This window comes from Vanacampus margaritifer, chromosome 6, assembly GCF_051991255.1.
Source record: "Vanacampus margaritifer isolate UIUO_Vmar chromosome 6, RoL_Vmar_1.0, whole genome shotgun sequence".
In the NCBI taxonomy this organism is placed as follows: Eukaryota; Metazoa; Chordata; class Actinopteri; order Syngnathiformes; family Syngnathidae; genus Vanacampus; species Vanacampus margaritifer.
Window position 1 is genome coordinate 22,996,548 of NC_135437.1, and position 21,315 is coordinate 23,017,862.

Below are 21,315 nucleotides of genomic sequence, written 5' to 3' on the forward strand. Positions count from 1 at the left end.
CCTTTTTGCGTTCATTTAGGTTGGTCTAAACCACCTGAGTTGTTTGTTTGGAGGTCAGTCCAGTTTGAGTTGTGTTATGTTTAGTTGACCTCTTTTAAATTTGGCCAAAAAATGTAGCTATTAGTTGATGTTGGAATTTTTGTTAGATATTTTTTCTCTGATTTGATTAAAATTATTTTGGCTAAAATTGAAGGGCCTGTGTCCTTGTCTAAAACTAAACAAAAATAATTTGATCAACACGCATTTGTCACTGACTAAAACTAGACTAAAACCCTCATTAATAAACAATAATTGGAACTAAATCAGTATGCATTTTTGCCGACTAATGAAGACGAGACAAAAATTTACTTCATCTAATAAAAACTGGACTAAAATCTATGGACATTTTAGCTCATGAACAAAAACGAGATGAAAATTATATGACTTTGTAAAATCTTGTCTGTGCTAATCTGTCACTGTGACGCTGTCATGTGATCCCCCTCTTTCAAATTTGCAGCTAGTGAATGCAACATGCAATAACACATGGGTCAGAGGGGAGGTGGATTCACAGTGAATGGTTAAAAAAAGAAGTAAAATATAGTTATAACATAACATTAATCCAGCAATTGTAACGTTCCAACAATAATGTTAATCAGAGCGCTAACTAATGCTAGCTGATTTACTAGCTCATAGCATGGAGCCATAGTAGCCACTTGTTGAGAAAATTGTATGTAAAATAGTTTTAGATCCGAAATGTTCGATATAATCTGCTGACAAAAAAATACAGGGTTAAAATGATTATCCTGACTAAAATTATATTAAAATGTTGACAGTTTTTGTTGACTAATAAAATTACATTTTCTTGGACTAAAATAAAGACTAAAATGCTAGATGTATAGTGGACTAAAAATTGACTAAGTAAAAACGGGATGAGGTTGACTATGGTAAAAACTAACCAGCGTGATTGAAACTGGACTAAAACTGAGACTAAATTTAAAATGGCGGATTAAGTTAACGTCATCCTCATCCATGTTTGGTCCACTACATGCACCATCATAAACATGTCAGAAATCATGGCAAGGTTTCTTTTTAGCTTAAAGCTGCTCAATGTAGACATTGGCTCAAAAATATTTTATGCAAAATATTAGCCTTTTTATTTGACCATTTATGACTCAAACATCTTCTAACACTTTAGCTGTTCACAATGGGTACTCCTGCAAGTCTACTCACTATTAGCTTTCAGACTGGATTCGGGTTCAAATTTCCCACCATCTGTCTGCAGATGTTACATCATGCGTGCATTGTGTATGTATGTGGAGAAGGGAGTGTGCAGTTTCATTTTTCAGCCACAAGTGGCATTTTTTAAAATTCTATTTTCTACATAAAGCAACTTTAAAAAATTAAACCTTTAAGTTGAATCATTTATGTAAGAACAGTTGCTTGCTGATGTGATATTTTGCAATTTACCTATGATGAGATTAGTCAATTTATGGGATATCAGTGACTAGTCAACAAGCAAAATAATCATTTGTGGTACCCCTAGTTGAGAATTGTGATTTCATAGTCTACAAGGCCTGGGTTACAGCTCAACTTTTAACATAAAACTTGTCACGAAATACAGAAGATGAACCCTGAATTTGAAATGTGTCTGTGCATTAGGGTTATAATGTCTGCCCACCCAACTGAACCTCCCACCACCCTAGGTAAAACTGGCTAGGGCCGCTAGTGCCAGAAATCGAATGAGAAGACCGCGAGCAGACATAAAGCTGCATACGTTAGTGCTCAACCCATATATTTTTTGTAAGAGTCGCATCATTTAGCATTAATGATCTACTCTTCTAAAATTGTGGATCAGCCTCTTGTAGCAAAAATAAAAGCAAGGAAATAGCACCAAATACGCCGGCTCATCAGGCCCTGTATGCATCTACAAACCCAAATAAAGCAAATAGTTGTTTTTTTTAATTTTATTTAGACTGTACTGGTATTCCAAGAAACAGCCCTCCAGGAGACAGAAGCTGCAGTCAGTCCTTTGAACACCAGTCCTGGAGAAGGAAAAAAAAACACTAAATTAGTGTCAGACCGACTATGAATTGTGCAGTTTAAGTCTTACCAGCAGGATCTTTTCAAAAGCCACCAGACCTTCCAGTTTTAGCAGGTCTCTTCCAATACTTGCCAAAATGCGGTTTGAATGGCCAAAGGGGATAACCGGGCTCACCAGGGAAGTAACGAGTTTGAGCAAACACAACTCTTCCTCGTTTGTATCTTGAGCCAGAGTCAAAGGAGTAGACTGGCTCTAGGTGAGACACATGACTGAAGACTGGCTTGTTGCGTTCATCTCTGGCATCATAAGTGCTAGCGGCTTGCCATTGTTGATCCGGCTGAGGTGGTACAAACGCATTCAGGTCTGGGGACGCACCACCGTACCGGTCAGTGAGAACAGCCCACTGCGCCAAACCAGCACGCTGAAGATTATCTCCTGCAGGTGCGTTTTGGCTTTCTTGACCAGCAGGCTCAGCATTGGAACTGGCACTTAGAGGAGCATGCAACTGGGATGGATCATAGATGTTTGGCCAATAACCCTTCTCAGATGAGTAAACTACTGGGGGAGCAGCACAAGAACCATAATCTAAAAAAAATAAATAAAAATAAGATAAAAACCAAAGCACTAGCATTGAGAGAACAAAAAGTAATCATACCTTTTTGTAAAAGATTACAGATTATGCTTCCAATCAGCAGACATGAAATCCACATCCTGATGATATATAAAAAACATTTTACCACCACGCAAACATGTCCACTGTACATTTGACCACATACGCAACAAAATTACTTACATAACACTGGTGGAGGGGACAGGGAATGATGTCAGGATATGTCTGTAAGGACATTATATATAAAAAGTTAGGGGGAGGGGGGTTATAAACGGCCAACAAATAAACGGCCAACAAATAAACGGCCAACAAATAAACGGCCAACAAATAAACGGCCAACAAATAAACGGCCAACAAATAAACGGCCAACAAATAAACGGCCAACAAATAAACGGCCAACAAATAAACGGCCAACAAACACTTTGCTTACCTGCTTGAAGCCCAACAAATAACTTTCAACGGAGCCTGACTGCAATTGCATAGCTGATCCAAAGCCTCTTTTAAGGCGTCCCCAAACCAATTAATTGGCAGTGGTAACTAGAAACAGCTGGTGGGGATGAAGTTGGGGGAGAGAGAGAGAGAGAGAGAGAGAGAGAGAGAGAGAGAGAGAGAGAGAGAGAGAGAGAGAGAGAGAGAGAGAGAGAGAGACAGACAGACAGAGAGACAGAGAGACAGAGACAGAGAGACAGAGAGACAGAGAGACAGACAGGTGGCGGTAATGCAACAACAGATTCCAATCGCCGTTAAAAAAAATAAGAAGAGAAATAATTTAACTCTTGAGATTTGGGGTGTTTTAAACATCGCGAGGCTGCTAATCGAAAATAATTAAACAAATTAATAAATCTCTTCATGTGTGAATGCGTGGTAGTAAGAACACACGTCACACATTTCGCGGGAATTTCTAGACATTTAATAATGTAGCATGACTCTGCTTTTTCCAACAGTCAACCAATGTCTCCCAAACAAACCAATCAAATGCTGCCATATTTGTTGATGATATGAACAGCCAACCAGCGAAGCCGTGAGAAATGTGGCCACACCTACAGTGCGCTCCCGTCTAGCCCCCGCCAAAGTGACGCCAACTCGCCTCGCCTCCAGGCCAGTTTGACAGATAGTAAACTTTGGAAGAGTCTCGTCGTTCGCGACCAATTTAGACCAATAATCTTTTCTTTTTTCGTAATTTCTAGACTGAACCGTCTGAATTTTGCTCTTATGATAGAATGAGAAGGAATCATGGTGGTGAATTCAGTGCACTGGTTTCGCAAATGTCTTCGTTTGCACGATAATCCGGCGTTGCAAGAGGCCCTCAATGGAGGTAATACAGTGCGTTGTGTTTATATCCTGGACCCGTGGTTTGCTGGCGCCGCCAACGTGGGCATCAACCGATGGAGGTTTGCTACTTTCAAATTTACTATTATTCGCTGATTACAACGACGTATAAACCCACAATTTGTATGGTTCGTTGCGTTTTGGATATGCGACGTCAGGAGTTGAGGCTCGGGCCTCCTTCTTCCGTCAGGTAGCTAATGCTAGTTTCAATGGAGAGGTGCTAACTTTGGGTCGTTTTGTGATGTCGATCGATGTTTCATTAGTTTTTCGTCGAAAATGCATTATTGATTCGATTCATACTAACCGCTTGCCTTTTCACTCGATTGAAATAATAAGACCCTCGGATGGTTTTAATTTTGCTACTTATGTGTTAGTTACAGATCGAACAGATCTCACTCATCACTGCAGACACTCAATTTGTTTAGATGCACTTTGGCTGTTTCAAGCAATACCGCGAGATTTTGTATTTTCTTTAAACAATTTTTAGGTAAAAGATTTACGGTCAGTGAGTTATATAACGTAGATAATTAACGTGCAGCTAGGGTTGGAATTTGATTTTGTCGTCTTAGATTTATGTAATGGATTTGTGACGCGTTTAGTATCAATGTATGTGTTACCTAACGAAATCAAATACAATACAATATTTGCAATATACACATAGATAAAATAAATGAATTAACTAGCTACAAACGTTCATTTTGCCTTCAAAATAATCATTCAAAAGTGTGCGTGTTTTGAGATCTCTATTTTAGATTTATGATTGAATCTGATTCAGCCGCAGAATTGATGTAGCTATCCTTTTGTGAAAATACAGTAGATTACGTACACAGTGTTACATTGCCATAACGCCTTCCCCTTTCTTCACTTAACAAGATTGAGGGCATTTGTCTCCAATGTGATTCGATCCCTGATAAATGGCTCACGTTTTTTTTGCCTGAAGGTTTTTGCTGGAGGCTCTGGAGGACTTGGACTGCAGTCTGAAGAAGCTCAACTCCAGATTGTTTGTTGTCAGAGGGCAGCCTGCGGAGGTTTTCCCAAGACTTTTTAAGGTCTGTTCTGTAGTCATGATGACATTGTGCTCAACATGATACCACCATAATATAGTGTCAGTATGCTTGGTGTTTTATTTTCGTTTCATTGCTGCAGGCAAAAGGTTATTACTTTCACCCGGTTCCTGCATGTCACACAAGGTTGTGTCAGCATGTTTTTAATGTGCGATAACATAGCCATCTAAAAATGTGTTGGGTGTAAATCAATGTTCCTTTTTATTGAATACACATTGATTTTATATTTTCGCATGGTAGGATAATGGGAACCACTTGCTCATGTACACATATTTGATAAAAAAACAGCAACATTAACACTCATATTCCTTTCAACACTGTGAGTAGTCTATCTCACTTATCCAACCTTCATGGTTACAATAAAGGCTTTCTATGTCAATATTATATATTTTTTATCTGTCAACATCTGTATCTACATTTTCTACATCTTTTATTTTTCTTATATTGTGTAGTGTGAATAACACTGATGATAATGAACAATTATTTGTCTTTGCAGGAGTGGAAAATGACACGGTTAACTTTTGAGTATGACCCAGAGCCGTATGGGAAGGAGAGGGACAGCGCCATTATCAAGATGGCCCAAGAGTTTGGAGTGGAGACTATCGTCAGAAACTCTCATACCCTCTACAACTTGGACAGGTTTGTGACACACATAACATACATGCACATATAATATGAAGCTAAGCTCAAAACAATTCATATTCAATTAAAATTTTTTGTTGAGCACATTTTTATTTGTTGAATGGGTCTCTTCTGGTTAAAAATTACACATTTCTCCACAAATTAGATTAACTGACAATTCTGGTCTTTTGCAGACATTTTTCAAAATATAGAGCATGCACGGGCAAATGGTGCACTTTGAGTAAACATGCCACTAGTTGTTGGATGCCATGGGAATCTTGTCCAACTTAATTTCCAACCTAATGGGTCAGATCACATACAAGGGGAGACTAACAGCAGTCACCACCCACATCCAACAAGCGATTATAGTGCTTTAGGTGGGCTGTGTCTACTCTGTGGGGTGGAATGCTACGCTGTGGGCGAAAGTCAGTTGGTTTAATAGGGTGGACGTACGTTGCGCAATTGCAGCTCGGGGTGCGTCTCCGGCCGTTCTCGCAAATCTCCCCAGCTACAGTGCTTGCGATACGGTAGCTTAGGAAGATGACATGAGAAAGAAGCAAAATATTTAGTCAATATTATCAGTTCAAGGTCAAGTCTGGCGGGCCGCCGGCCTGATAAAATACTGAAGCCTGCTCTCGACAGTGAGGCTGATGTGCTATCCACTAGTCCACCATTCTGCCACGCAAGATATCAATGTAATCAATTTTGGAGTGGGGAAAAAAGGACCGCATTAAAGGTGCAATGATTATTAGACAACTAACTAATTATCAAATTAATAATTATTTTTGATAATCGATTCATAATTTAGATACTTTTTAGAATTAAATTTGTCCAAACACTCAAAATTTCAGCTTCTCAACAATAAATATTGTGCAATTTCTGTCGTACACCATAAAAGCAGTCTTTAATGAAAATAAGCCTTGTGCTTTGGAAACCAATGATCAATATAATTTCTGGCCTATTTTCTGACATGTTACCTACCAAATCAATACATTTGTCTTAATTAACTTATATTTGTATATTTCTATTTCTTTATTTTGATTTGCTTTATATTTCTACACTTTCAGCTTAATTTTTTTATATATATATTTTTTTTTATAGTGTGGATGAATGGAGGAGTGGTTGAGCAGTTTGCGCTTGTGAAACAAGATGGTGGATCACTACTCGTTTCTTGCGCTTAAGAGCTAGTAGTGCCAATGCAATCATTATGCTAGTCTCTGCACTCTAAAACAATAACAGTGTTGCCGATGTTTCGACAGTCATACTGGTTGTAGTCCCACTGACTCTGTTTTTGCATGTAAATTGGCACCCACAAAGTTCTGAGGAGCTAGAAGGCAAAAGTAGGCGAAAGAAATGCATCTCATGCTCCTGTTAGGTCACGCTGCTCTCTAAATGTTGAGGCAATGATGGCTGTGTGGAAAGTTGAGAGAAGACCCTTATGCCAGTTGTGCAACTTCTATCCTCATGCCTGCTGTGCTACATGGAAAGTACTCGGGTCATTATTACATGATCGTTTGGAATAAAGGTAATCAATTGTCAAATTAATCGCCAATTGGTTTTGGGACTCAATCATTTAGAGACCTTGTTTAATTTAAAATTGTGAAAACCCTTGGAATTTCAGCCTGTCAACAGTAAATATTCTCCGATTCATGTAGTCCTCCATGAAAGCAGACTTTCCTTTGTGTTCAATCAAAATAAGGCATTTGCGAACTTTCGTATTTACTTTGGAAAACCATGAACAACAAGTTTGCCTATATTCTGACATGTTACGGACGAAACAAGTAACTGAATCTCAATTATGTTAATTTTCAAAAAAATGATTTGAATATAGGGATGGAAATTTTTACGTTTTTTTTTATATATATAATCGACAGATTAATACATTTATTAAAAATAATCGTTGGTTGCAGCCCTAAGGAATATACCGTACATGCGGATGAGACGGAAAGAAGCTTAGTGTTTGTGTGTGCACAGAGTTGTGGTGGTGTGCCGGCGTTTGCTTGGGTGCTTGAGAACATGTGATTACTGTGCTTATTCAAAGCAGTCACGGTGAAATGACCAATAGGAAGCCATGTCTGCTGCAAATCCAGCAACGCTGCATCCAGTACTGGCAGATATACGCCGGTTGTATAAGCGAGAAAGTAAAAATACATTGCTTTGTCATCAGCCTCAGTGGCAAGACAGAAATAAGCCATGAAGTTGAATTGCAGATGGCAGAAGAAAGTTACACACTTTTATGAAGGATTGTTGTATGTTATAGTAAAGACAGTTACGTACGTAACTACGGTTCTGTGAGTCGTGAATGACAGACAGGTAGGGCTGTCCCAATTGAATGTTTTTGTGATAGATTATTATATTGGTTATTCCATCGATTAATCAAATAATTGGATTTTGTTTTGTATTTATATTGCAAAATATTTTTTCCCAGTATTGTATATTACCCCATTATTGTATATTTGGTATTAAATCAAAAGCAAAAAGAGAGATAAAAAATTTGTGAGTTTTTTTTTTTTTTACGTATATATTTTTAAACAGGTAAATAGTAACTGTAGCGGAATGTATTTTTAAAGTAACCCTCCCAACCATACGTACAACATATTTTGAATTTGAAATGTATTTAATCAAAGTTTAAAGGAAAGTAATACAAATAGAAAATGATGAAATTGTAATATATTGAACAGAAAAGATGAAGCAAGCTATTGAAATGTACAGATAAACTAAATAAGCTAGGACACCTGCCGTGATAGACCAGGATAAAAAAAAAAAATGATGAAACCGCAAATAAAATTTTCATGTACGTTTATTTTATGTTTGTACTGGTGTTGCACGCGATACCGGTACCAGTACCGTACCTCAATGTTTTTGCGTCAAAAGCGGCTCGGTAGCATTTTTTCTTAGTACCGGTACTTAAAAAAAATAAATGCGAGACAACCCGCCAACTCTGTTTTAAAGGCGGGTACACATACAAGCATGCCCGCCTGTCTACCGATATGTGGAAAACGCCTCAAGTAAGCAACACGCCTCTTTCAGCGTGTGTGCGAGAGGGCGCAAGAAGATGGCTTCACGTACTGAAGCGCTCTCGCTGGACGTCCACTCCTCGCTGAGAAGCATATAGCGCTAATTAAGCTTATTAAGTGTAGCGCTCGCTGGACGTCCACTCCTTGTTAAGAAGTATGACGCGCTAATTAAGGCTCCACGGGAGTGCGCAAGCAGAGTGGAGGCCACGCGACAGCATTAGCATTGCCTACGCATGTTTTCAATAAACACATGAAGAACACGCGTGTCGGTTTCAATTTTCAGTTTTAGAAACGTTTTGTATCAAGAGCAAATGTTTTTCGCTGAGAAGCAGAAGGAAAAGCAGCAATCGTTCCTACATTGGACTCAAGGTGCGTTTAATGAACAGGCACACAGTAGGAAATCACAATCATGCATGAAAAAGCTCAGACGACTAACAGAGCGACAGGCACAGGTTGTGACACATTTTTGACATGTCCCTTAAAAATAAGTGGAGTGTGAATTATTTTGTTCCCAGTTTGTAGTATTTGATTACGCATTCAACTAATTGGGAGCGAAATGGAGAAAAGCAGAGACATGCACGCGCGCTCAAGCAACGTTACATTGAGTCATTGGAGTGCCACTGTATTGCCAATATTTAAAACAGATGACATCAAATTCAGTCAAATACAGTACTTCAAAAATATAGCATGCGATGTGAAAGCACATACAGTATATAAGTAAATATATAATATATATATATGTACAGACGCTCCCCAACTTACGAACGAGTTACGTTCCGAGCGATCGTTCGTAAGGTGAATTTGTTCGTAAGTTGCTTCAGTGCTATATTTTGTATTATAATTTATGTTTAAAGAGAATACGTACAGTACTGTACTACGTATGTTAGAGAGAGAGAGCGAGAGACACACACAGTATGTACATGTACGTAATAAGATAAATAAAATGAAGTTTAACTTACTTTTGGAAGATGTACTCGATGCTTAAGGATTTGATGGAGGAGGATTTTATATCATGAGAGGTTCTTCGTCGTCGCTGGAATGGGCTTCAAAAGTTACTTCCTCCTCCGTAACTTCAATGTAGGAAGAAGTTGAGGGTTGATGAGTATCTTCCTTGGAGGATTTACTAGAAACTGGCCGAAAGAAGCGATCTAACGACGATTGCACAGTTTTCTTCTTTTTTCATCATAAATGATGCGGTAGCACTGTATGGCATCATTCAATTGATTTGCAACCTTTGTGCAACGTTCAATATTTGGGTCTTGCTGCTCGAAGAGTGCGATGGCTTTATCTATGAGCGACAGGCGTTTCTTCTTCTTCCTCCTCCTCAACACGTTGCTGAGCCTCCAATGCTGGGTGAGCTCTCACAGTGCCAAGCGGCGGAAAGAAGCACTACAGTACTCGGAAAAAGGTGCATAATAAAAAATCTAACTTACAGCATCTCTTTCCGAACATTTTTTGACATGCGCGCAGACATGTTCGTATGTACCGTTGTTCGTAACTCGAATGTTCGTAAGTAGGGGAGCGTCTGTATATATGATATATATACAGTATGCACATAAATTAACAAGTATACATCCCAATATTTTGAATCCACTGCTTTTGCTGATGTCTTAGAGTTTGTTTGGCATGTCTCTGTAAAGTTTACGTTTTGATATTGTACCTTAGATAAGACTGCTGATATGTGTTCCTTTCAATCTCCTTTGCTTGCAGGATAATAGAGATGAACAACAACAGCCCTCCTCTGACCTTTAAACGTTTTCAGACCATTGTGAGCAGGCTGGAGTTGCCCAGGAGACCACTGCCTCCCATCAACCAAAAGCAGATGGACATATGTCACACTAAAATATCGGATAACCACGACCTGCTTTACAGTATACCTTCACTGGAAGAATTGGGTAAACAGATGTTTGACATTAGTCATGAAACTTGATCTTCTTTTGCATAGAGATGACATTATGCATTAAAATTCCACAAGTCTAGATTGAAATAGTGTTAATCATTTCTGCAGCAAAGCATCAAGTATCATCACAGATGTCAGCCAGATCTTGGAATTGTGTATACGAATCGGAGTCAGGCTTGGTAGAATGGTCAAGAGGTTCTCTTTGCTATTTGGCCGAACTAATTTTGACATCAATATCTCCAGGCTTCAAGACAGAAGGTTTGCCTCCAGCAGTGTGGCGTGGAGGAGAGTCCGAAGCGTTGGACAGACTCAACAAGCATTTGGACAAAAAGGTGATCTACATGCAAAATGTCCTTGCCTGCTTGTTGTGTTTCGTGTTAATATTTTGAATGGAATAGCTTCAAGAGGCAAAAATCAGTTCAATGCAACCAGTTGCATTTTTAATGCTCAATTAATCTATAACCCTGCAACACTACTGGCTCTTCTGCATTTGCTCTAGTTTCAGCTCATAAATCTAGTAGGGTTGTCACGATACTAAAATTCCAAACTCAATATATATCGATACCATTTTACCATAGAAAAATATTTTTTATTTAACATAACCGCAAATAAATAATCAATTAAATAAAGTATTAATAATCAGAAAACGAAAAAAATAAGACAATCACTTTTACACATGCAAATAAATTATAAATAAAACAAATGAAAGACAACGTCATACAAGAATTGCCACAATGACAACATTTTTGGTTGTCTGAGGTAAAAACATACATAGGAAACATCAATGGGGGTATATGCCACGGAGGAGGCCGGACTTCCGGGTTTCACACATCAACTTTGTTTCCGGTTCCGGTTTGTGACGTTTCTGAGAGCTGAGGGGGGCGCAGGGGTGGGGGGTGCGAGTGTTGGAACGCGGGCGGCAGTGGCTGGAAACGGGGCTGATGTGTGAAACTCGGAAGTCTGTGGCATTTACCCCATAAGAAAAAAATTGAAGTGGTTTTCTATACAAATAATCAGAACTATATTTTGAGGTAGTAAACTACACAAGAACAAACAATCAGTAAAAATACTCCAGTTGCACTCAGCTACACCTTTAAAAAAATAAATAAATAAAATTGAAAATTGCTGAGCATAAAGCTAACTGTGAGGCCGCGGCTAATGGCTAATAACAAAGCAATGTTCACTGAGCATACGGCTAACCGCGGTAGCCGGCTAAGGGCTAATAACAAAACAACAAGGCATCTTGCTTTTTCTTGTCCACCAAGACTGGCTGGTTTGGCCGTCCTGCTGCCACACTGGCCATACTTAAAGCAGCTTAACGTAGCCGAGCAAGTGAAGTCGCGGAGTGGGCTTTCCGGCCGCCGGAGGCTACGCTACGGCCGCTGCAAGAATGATACCATCTATCGATAGTATCGATACCATGACAAAGTAGTATCGTATCCGGATACGTGTTAGTATCGATACTTTTGACAACCCTAAAATCTAGTGCCTCTTGTATCTTTAAACAAAATACAAATACATGTTGATTTGTTTGAATGCGTCTGTGTGTGTTTAGGTGTGGGTGGCTAACCTTGAGCATCCTCGGGGCAACACGTGCTCTTTAAACGCCAGTCCCGCTGGACTGAGTCCGTATTTGCGCTTTGGTTGCCTGTCCTGCAGGGTCCTCTACTACAACCTCAGAGAGCTCTACATGAAGGTACCACATATGACTGATGCTAGTTTATTCTGCTTTCCTCAACCGCTGGATCACAATTGCTGTCCCTACGCTCTTGTCTTGTTTGCAATTAGCTCCGGAAACGTTGCAGTCCTCCTTTGTCCCTTTTTGGTCAACTGTTATGGAGGGAATTCTTCTACACTGCTGCTACCAACAACCCAAACTTTGACCGTATGGATGGAAACCCAATTTGTGTTCAGGTGGGCACAGATCAAACTTGCACCTGATGGGTATGGATTTGTCATTAGCAATGTGAATATGAGGACATATGTCCGGTTTGGCGCCCGCATATTTGCAGGTTTATGGATTTTTTTTCTCTCACTGTGTGTCCTTGTATGAACCTTGAACTGTCAATCAATGGTGTCACGTTTTAGACGTGTCTATTTTGTGTGTACTTGGAACTACATGAGTTGAGATATGCAGGAGCTGATACTGAGCTCTATTGATGCTTGTGTGGTGAGTCTTATGTCTGTACTTGGAGTACTTGTGTGCAGGGACATACTGGTAGGGGTGCACCAATCACATTTTTATTCCCAATCTTCTAAAACGTCTGACCAGTGAAAGAGGAATAAATTATTATGTCCTCTTTGCGTGTTCCAAAAATGAAGATAGATTTAATGTAAGAAAAATACACCTTTGCAAAAATGATTTCATAAAAAAACAGAGAATCTCTGGACAAATAACTGCCTCTAATCATCACTTAAACAGGTGGGATTCAGAGCGTCAAATGTGTCTCTTCCGGGTGTCGAACGGCTTTTATAATTTTAGGACCTCATCTCTTTTATTTGTAGACAAAACATATCTCTGAGTACTTTTCCATGAGCAGATGGCGTAAACAAGGTCAGTTGGGTGTTTTTGAGACAAATTCTAGTTCAAGGGCTAAATGTGTTTTCGCACAAAACGCTGAGAAGGAACTTTTTTAGACTAAATAGTATGACCCAGCTTAAGGTCAAATTATACCGAGATCAACACCTTCTGCTCTACTAAGGACACAAAACATTTCGACAAGGTTAATATAAAGAATTGGAATGTTAATAATGGTTAATAAAATAAAATGAAGTATTAAAAATGTTATAATATCTAACACCAGCCGATTCCGATGATTTTTCCCCCATAAAAGCAGCATACACCTTCAGTGCTCCAATCTTGTTTTACTAGAAAACATTGAACTATATCTGTGAAATAATACGAGCGGGTTATTTTAACTGTAGATGAAGTAGTTCTCTCAAATAAAAATGAAAGCATATTATTCATCTCAGCAGAAGAGGACGGTGGCTGACTTTTTCAGACCTCTTAGGAGGGGAGATAAGATCGGGGGGAAAGATCACAATCACCCGAAATGAAGAAAATCTGGGCCGATAAATCGGCTGGCTCATCGATCGGTGCATTTCAATTCAGCCAGAAAATTGAAGATTGAGAGGCAATTTATGTCAGAAAATTCCTCCTGTCTTTCAGTTCTCAAATTTATTTTGATTATGCAGTTTTTTTTAATTTTTTGATCTTTTGGCCAACTTCAGTAGTTGCAATTTTTGTGCAGATTTCTACTTGAAACAAAGTGGACAGTAAACAGTGATGTGCCATGCAAAATATTGCCCTTTGGGCTTGAGCTTGAAGGAGGTAGCACAGTGGCTATCCTTCTGTTAGAATTTTTACGTTGGGCACTCTGGTTGACCACTGATCCAGGGTGTACTGTGCCTCTTGCCTAAAGTCATCTGGGATGGACTTGTGCTTACTTGAGACTGAGGAAAAGCAGTGCAGAAAATGGCTGACTGGATAGACAGTGGGCATCATGTGTTTTTTTTTTTTATTATCCCCAGAACAGGAGGAATATATTAAATATCATGACAATGCAAAGGGTTAGAAATGATAATAATGAATTTGTCTTCAGATTCCTTGGGATCAAAATCCAGAAGCGTTAGCCAAATGGGCTGAGGGCCGGACTGGATACCCCTGGATTGACGCCATCATGACCCAGCTCAGAGAGGAGGGCTGGATCCACCGCTTGGCTCGGCACGCTGTAGCTTGTTTCCTCACCAGGGGTGACCTCTGGATCAGCTGGGAGAGCGGCATGAAGGTAGGAGAGGATGTGAAACTTAGTTGCCTACCAGGTATTATAAATATAATAAATTGGAATTGAGTGACATTTTGTTTCTGCAGGTGTTTGAGGAGCTGCTGCTGGATGCAGACTGGAGTGTAAATGCTGGCAGCTGGATGTGGCTGTCTTGCAGTGCCTTCTTTCAACAGTTTTTCCACTGCTACTGTCCTGTTGGCTTCGGAAAAAGAACTAACCCAACAGGAGACTACATCAGGTAGGAACTATATGGAAAACCCTGCATATTTGCGGTTCAGCATTTGCATTGTTCAACCTTCTTGTGTACGGCCGTTCTGTATAGTAGATGTAACGATATCCAAACATCACGATACGATAAATATCACGATGTGAACTTCACGATACGATAAATATCACGATGTGAACTTCACGATACGATAATTATCCCAATATTGTGGGGAGGTTGGCGTTATTAAAAAAAATAAAATAAAAATTGTGATACATGTGTAAAACTTATTGATATTGCCCCAAATTGTTTTAAGTATATTTGCTGGTATGATTTTATATGAGGGATAATCACCGCAGTGGCCAAAACATTCCTAATTAATATTTAGCTGCGATAATAAACTAACCACCAGGGGTTCTAAAACTACACAAATGGAATACAGCCTCACCTTTTTTTAACAGATGTGCTGCTTTTAATATTGTGACATGACAACGATGATATTGTGGCAATTTCAATATCGCGATATCATGGTATTGCAGTTATTGTTACATCCCTTACTGTATAGCTGCTGTAAAACCGTAATAAATGCATGCAAAAATAAACCCAGAAAGTTCATGTATGAAATGAATTGCCAAAGATTAAAATGGACATTTTCGCTCTAATTATACTTAGTTTGTGTTCATTTTATAAATGTGAAATGTACAGTGGTTTCCGTTCATTATTGTTTCTCAAGCCAAAGCCTTTTGTCATACAGTATTGCTTTGGCAGCATCTTGGTGCCATAAAACTATATTCACGTGAGTTATGCATCTTTCGGTAGTTGCTGCCATCTTAAGGCATCTTATAGGCAATTGCCATACAGTCAATTCCTCGCAGATTTTTACTATTTATGACATATGATCCTGATCCCCTACCATTTGCATTAGAGTGATGAGCAGTTTTTTGTTTTTTATTTTTTTTATATTGAATCTATGAGAAACTTTGTCTCCTTCATAATGCAGCTGTTTAGTCTGACCTGAATCTTGTAAAAGATCAAACTCTCCTGCAGGCGTTACATCCCCATCTTAAAGGACTACCCAAATCACTACATCTACGAGCCCTGGAACGCGCCAGAGTCAGTCCAAAAGGCGGCAAACTGTGTGGTGGGTGTGGACTATCCGAAACCAATGATCAACCACGCCGAGAGCAGCAGACTAAACATTGAGAGGATGAAACAAGTTTACCAGCAACTCTCACATTACAGAGGACTCAGTAAGTCTGTCTTGTTATTATTTATGTGGAAACATGCCCAGGAGTAGAGCAATAGCGACATGATTGAAGTCTCCATTGACCAGCGCAAAGGCACCAGGAAAATGAATTTGTAATTTCATGCTTACAGCGTGCATGATGTCACTCATTGGCCGCAGCAGCTTATTAGGTTGAATATGAACAAACAACTGCAATTTGGTAACAGCGGTTAGTTTGTCCGTTTTGTTTTGGTAACCTCACACACTAACCATAAAGATTAGTGGAAGGGACATTTTAAATCTCCTGTCCCCTATCTCACTGTACTTCACATTAGCACCGGCTATCTTCCTTTGCCATGTCTGCTCCGGGGTAGTCTTTGCTGAGTGGACATACGTTTAGGCTTCCTCCTAAAATTGTCATGAGCAATTAGGACTGGGCAATTTGGCTGAAAAGTGTATCACAATACAAGTATTTTCGATGTTGTTGTTTTTTTTTTTAATTCAAAATAAGGGCCCGGAGGAAAATTACTGTGTCAAATTAACTAGTCAATATAACGATTGCATTAAAGCCTTTTTAAACATAAGGTGCTTAGTAGGGCTAAGTAATTTTTTCCCGAAAATTATGTTCATAAGCCATTTTGTTGATTGTGACATTTGAACTGATGTTCCACTGTACCTCAAAGCGATTGATTTATTACTTCCTTTCCCATAGTTATCTTGCCTAACTTAAAAACTACTTAACCCATTTCCACAAAGGTTTGTCGAGGGTTGTGCCAAAGAACAAGTACATCTCCTGTTGATGTAGGAATGTATTATTGTTATGAATCCAGGCCATGGTAGATGGCAGACATGTCTTTCTTGATACATTTCTTGGCTTTGTGGAATAAATATATTCCACTTCATATTGCTATGGGAGCTTTACGAGGGCTAATAAATTCACAAGTGAAGTTCTTCATTAATATATTCTGGAAAGGTTCCGGTTACAATATTTACCAGTAGTTGTAGTTTGTAATTGTATGTATTGAAAGCGGTTGCATTGCTACTTAACAAGTTCTGCTCATTTGTTGATGAGTCAACATTTTATATTCAAATATTACCCCCCCCCCCCCTTTTTTCCTTACTTTGGGGCATGGCATTTAAAGCAAGGCAGAAGTCTGTATTCTTCTAAGTGCTGTTTTTTTTAGACTGTAGAAAAATACAATGTAGAAGCGAGCAGATGAAATGCATCTGTAAAAGTGAGTTGATGGGTTTCTTTTATAATATACTCTGTGTTGTAATCGTATCATGTTTAATCATTGTTTGTGTTTCAGGTCTGCTTGCATCAGTACCGACAATCCAGGAGGAGGCAGAGCCACTGATGACTGATGAGTCCCAGACCAGCAGTGGCCCCGGTGAGAGGACACACAACATATTTCTTATTCTAACCCAGATTTAAAACGATTGGTTCCGTTAATAAAACAGCATGTGATTGCCCCCCCCAGACTCTCCATCCATAGTTCACGATGAAACAACTGGCTGCTCTGTACCTCCCGATTCATCCACAGTCTGCACATCATCCCACAATGTTGTGCGCACAGAACTGGAGAGTGATGCAATGAAATGTTCATCCCACACATTCATCAACTCTTCAGATTCACAAAGGCATCCTTCTGCAACCATAACGTCAACATGTGCAGACCCCTCAGCAGCTGTAGATTGTCCCTCTTTATTAGTCTCAACAGCAGCCCAGAGCCCCGTATCAAGGTCCAAGACATGCACGCCTTCCTCGTTATTTTCCACATTGCCCCAGTCTCCTAGTCCAGCCACAGCCCTAACTCAGACGTCTTCTTTGGGACAAAGAAGAAAAAGCTTTACCCGTAAGGTACGCCGTGGCCAGAGGCAACGAGGACGACACAGCAGCCATGCTGTAACCAGAGAGGGAGAGAGGAGAGGTGATGAGGAAGAGACAGAGCCAGGAGAAGGGAATGAAAAGATGGAAGAAGGTGTGGAGATGGAGGAAGAGAGAATGGAGGAGGAGACTTATGCAGGACATCCACAGTAATACACGGTACAATAAAACCTTCATTGCTTTTACAAACAGAATGATAAAATGCATTAGCACTTTGGAGATGGAGCTCCAAATACTAATTTCTCTATTTGTTTATTTTGCACAAAAAACCCAAATTGCATTTTCTTCTGTTCCATATCTTGCAAGAGAAGTAGCATCGTACATCTATTCTGGAAAACTGGACAAATAAAATGAAGGTTTTATGGTTATATGTAGCTAATATCCACAATTACAACATTAGAGGTACAAATGCAAAATCTAATCGGATCCAATGGGATAATTTTACCCAAAATTCTGTGTTTCCAACTTTCTTTCCCATAAAAATGCCAGTTTTAATTGACACCGGCATAAATATTTACTTAATATATTTGTAGTGGTAGTATTTTGCAGTTGTGCGGAACTTGACAGCTTCATACTAGGAGTTTGTAATTGTTTTGCCTTTTATGTAGAAGATGACAAATCATCTTTTGGGGGGGGGGGGTTGTCATGTACACATAATTTGACCCATCACAGCAAACCCACACACTGCAACAGGGAACTGGTTAAGCACTAACGGGTTATTGGTGTTCTACTCGGGCGAGTGGGCGGATTGGGGTTGATGGTTTTGAACCGGGGTCACCACGGTGGGAGGTGTCTATCCTAACCACTTGGCCACGGCTGCCCCTAGTAGACAAATAAGGTAACCCAAATTGTATTTACGGTATGCTCCGGCAATTCCACAGTACAAACTTAACATAAACCTTGATAATAATCTGAGCATTATATTTGTAAAATTAAAACACTTGCTGCATTAGATCTCATTTAGATTGTGCAGGTGTGCCTAATTCAGAGTCTGGACTGTACAGTAACTTCCAAGTTGAAGCAGTACAGCAGTGTTTTGTTGGACGAATATTTTGGAGACTGCAGAGACAATTTGTCTAAAGCAAGAGTGGCAAACTAATTTTTGTCACAGGCAAATTTGTTTGAAAAGGGGGATTGCTAACAAAAACGCTTGTAACATCTCAACATTATTAAAAGTGAGGACAATTTGCAATTTTGTATCTCGCAAGAAACATGACATGGATTCGCATGATTTTCCTTCGCGGGCCACATAAAAGGACGTGGTGGGCCGGATCTTGCCCCTGGGTCTTGAGTTTGCAACTGTGGTCTAAAGGAATATACAAGTGATGGACACTCAATAAATATTCGTGACATAGCCTTGTTTAACAATATGATTTTTGCCTCGCTGTCAGCTGTAGCACCTCCCTGCTTTCTCCTGCTTCTATGAACATCTCCATTGAAAGTTTCAATGTTTCAGTTTGAGACCTCAAACCAGATAGATACCACAGGATTACCTGAAACGTCTGTGCAATTAAAGCCCAGAGGGCTGACAATTCTGACTAGATAAAGCAGTGTATTTTGATGATCAGGGTGATAGATTTAACATGTTCTCTTTTATGCATTGCAAACTGGCAAAAGCTCAAATCTGAGTCAAATGTTTCTTGTATCTTATCTTACTTTGTATGTTCTTCTGTGGCCAGCTTTTGTTGGCACACATGTATATTATGTATAGATGTTCAGAATACACGGTGTCATAAAGGCCCCATGAGTGGAAAGATATTTCAAACCCAAACTATGAGTTTTCCCCTTCACTGTGGGCCAGATTACAAACCACCATGTCTATGAAGAAATAATGCGGTGTTTGTTTTGTTCAGTGTGTTCATGCTTCACCATGGCAGTATGCAAAGAAGAGCTAGACAAAAACCAGTCCACATATGCTTTGTGGACTTGGAGAAGGCGTTTGACCGTGTCCCTCGGGGAGTCCTGTGGGGGGTGCTTCGGGGGTATGGGGTACCGGGCCCCCTGATACGGGCTATTCGGTCCATGTACGACCGATGTCAGAGTTTGGTCCGCATTGCCGGCAGTAAGTCGAATTTGTTTCCTGTGAGGGTTGGACTCCGCCAAGGTTGCCCTCTGTCACCGATTCTGTTCATAACTTTTATGGACAGAATTTCTACAGTAGGTGTAGCCGAAGCGTTGAGGGGGTCCGGTTTGGTAGCCTCAACATTGCATCTCTGCTTTTTGCAGATGATGTGGTGCTGTTGGCTTCTTCAAGCCGTGATCTCCAGCTCTCGCTGGAGCAGTTCGCGGCCGAGTGTGAAGCGGTTGGGATTAGCACCTCCAAATCCGAGACTATGGTCCTCAGTCGGAAAAGGGTGGAGTGCCCTCTCCGGGTCGGGGATGAGATCCTGCCCCAAGTGGAGGAGTTCAAGTATCTTGGGGTCTTGTTCACGAGTGAGGGTAGGTTAGAGGTGGAGATCGACAGGCGGATCGGTGCAGCGTCTGCAGTGATGTGGACGCTGTATCGGTCCATTGTAGTGAAGAAGGAGCTGAGCCGAAAGGCAAAGCTCTCGATTTACCGTTCAATCTACGTTCCTGCCCTCACCTATGGTCACGAGATGAGGGTCGTGACCGAAAGAACAAGATCCCGGATACAAGCGGCCGAAATGAGTTTCCTCCGCAGGGTAGCCGGGCTCTCCCTTAGAGATAGGGTGAGAAGCTCGGTCATCCGGGAGGGACTCAACGTCGAGCCGCTACTCCTCCACGTTGAGAGGAACCAGTTGAGGTGGCTCGGGCATCTGGTTCGGATGCCTCCTGGACGCCTCCCTGGGGAGGTGTTCCGGGCATGTCCTACCGGCGGGAGGCCCCGGGGACGACCCAAGACATGCTGGAGAGACTACGTCTCTCGGCTGGCCTGGGAACGCCATGGGATCCCGTCGGAGAAGTTGGGTGAAGTGGCTGGGGGAGAGGGAAGTCTGGGCTTCCCTGCTAAAGCTGCTGCCCCCGCGACCCGACCCCGGATAAGCAGAATTGAAGACGGACGGACGAGCTAGACAAAATTTCTTACCTGTAAATGTATACAATATACAGACAGTTTCCCTTTGCAACAGCTGTCACTAAATATATCATGTTTAATATTTTATAATGCTGTGACATCAGTAAAGCGAAGAATGAGACCAGAGCAAGCTAAGTAGAGTTCACATGATTCTACAATAGAATACATCCAAGTGCAAATAATTTTCTAACCCTCCCAAAAGAATCCAGAAAGTTTGAGATTCCATGAGTCTTTCTTAAAAGTGGAAAACGTGTCGTTTAGATTTGTAATATCTTTTATGACACCAGTCGTGGAATCTTACGAAGTCTCAAAATAATGAAGTGCAGTCGAGTTTTAATATTTGCCATACTTTTCACCTGGCAATTGACAATGCTGCTTGTATTTAATGAATGTAGAGAAAAGCCTGTGGTGTTCTCCATATTGTATTTATCAGAATTTGTACATAAAATATTTAAACCCATACAGTGTCTCATTTACTGTCTTAATTTTACAAAGGGTCACATTTCCAGTAAATGCACACTATAATGCAAGTCTTTCCTACAGAATACACAATAAAATTACTGATGTGCAACAGTATTCAATTTATCAACCCATGAACATGAGGTAAATGACTAAAA

At 40.2% G+C, this 21,315-nt stretch overlaps 1 protein-coding gene across 1 annotated transcript; it reads left to right on the top strand.

Annotated features, from left to right (window-relative positions):
- Positions 1-3,696: 3,696 nt before the first annotated feature.
- On the top strand, positions 3,697-21,158 carry cry2 (cryptochrome circadian regulator 2). Its single transcript, XM_077567909.1, has 12 exons — positions 3,697-4,021; positions 4,900-5,008; positions 5,520-5,662; positions 10,372-10,556; positions 10,805-10,893; positions 12,117-12,257; positions 12,350-12,475; positions 14,164-14,349; positions 14,433-14,584; positions 15,599-15,801; positions 17,087-17,167; positions 17,258-21,158. Exons 1-12 carry the CDS (start codon positions 3,864-3,866, stop codon positions 17,815-17,817), a joined length of 2,133 nt encoding a protein of 710 aa, XP_077424035.1. The 5' UTR covers positions 3,697-3,863; the 3' UTR covers positions 17,818-21,158.
- Positions 21,159-21,315: the final 157 nt, after the last annotated feature.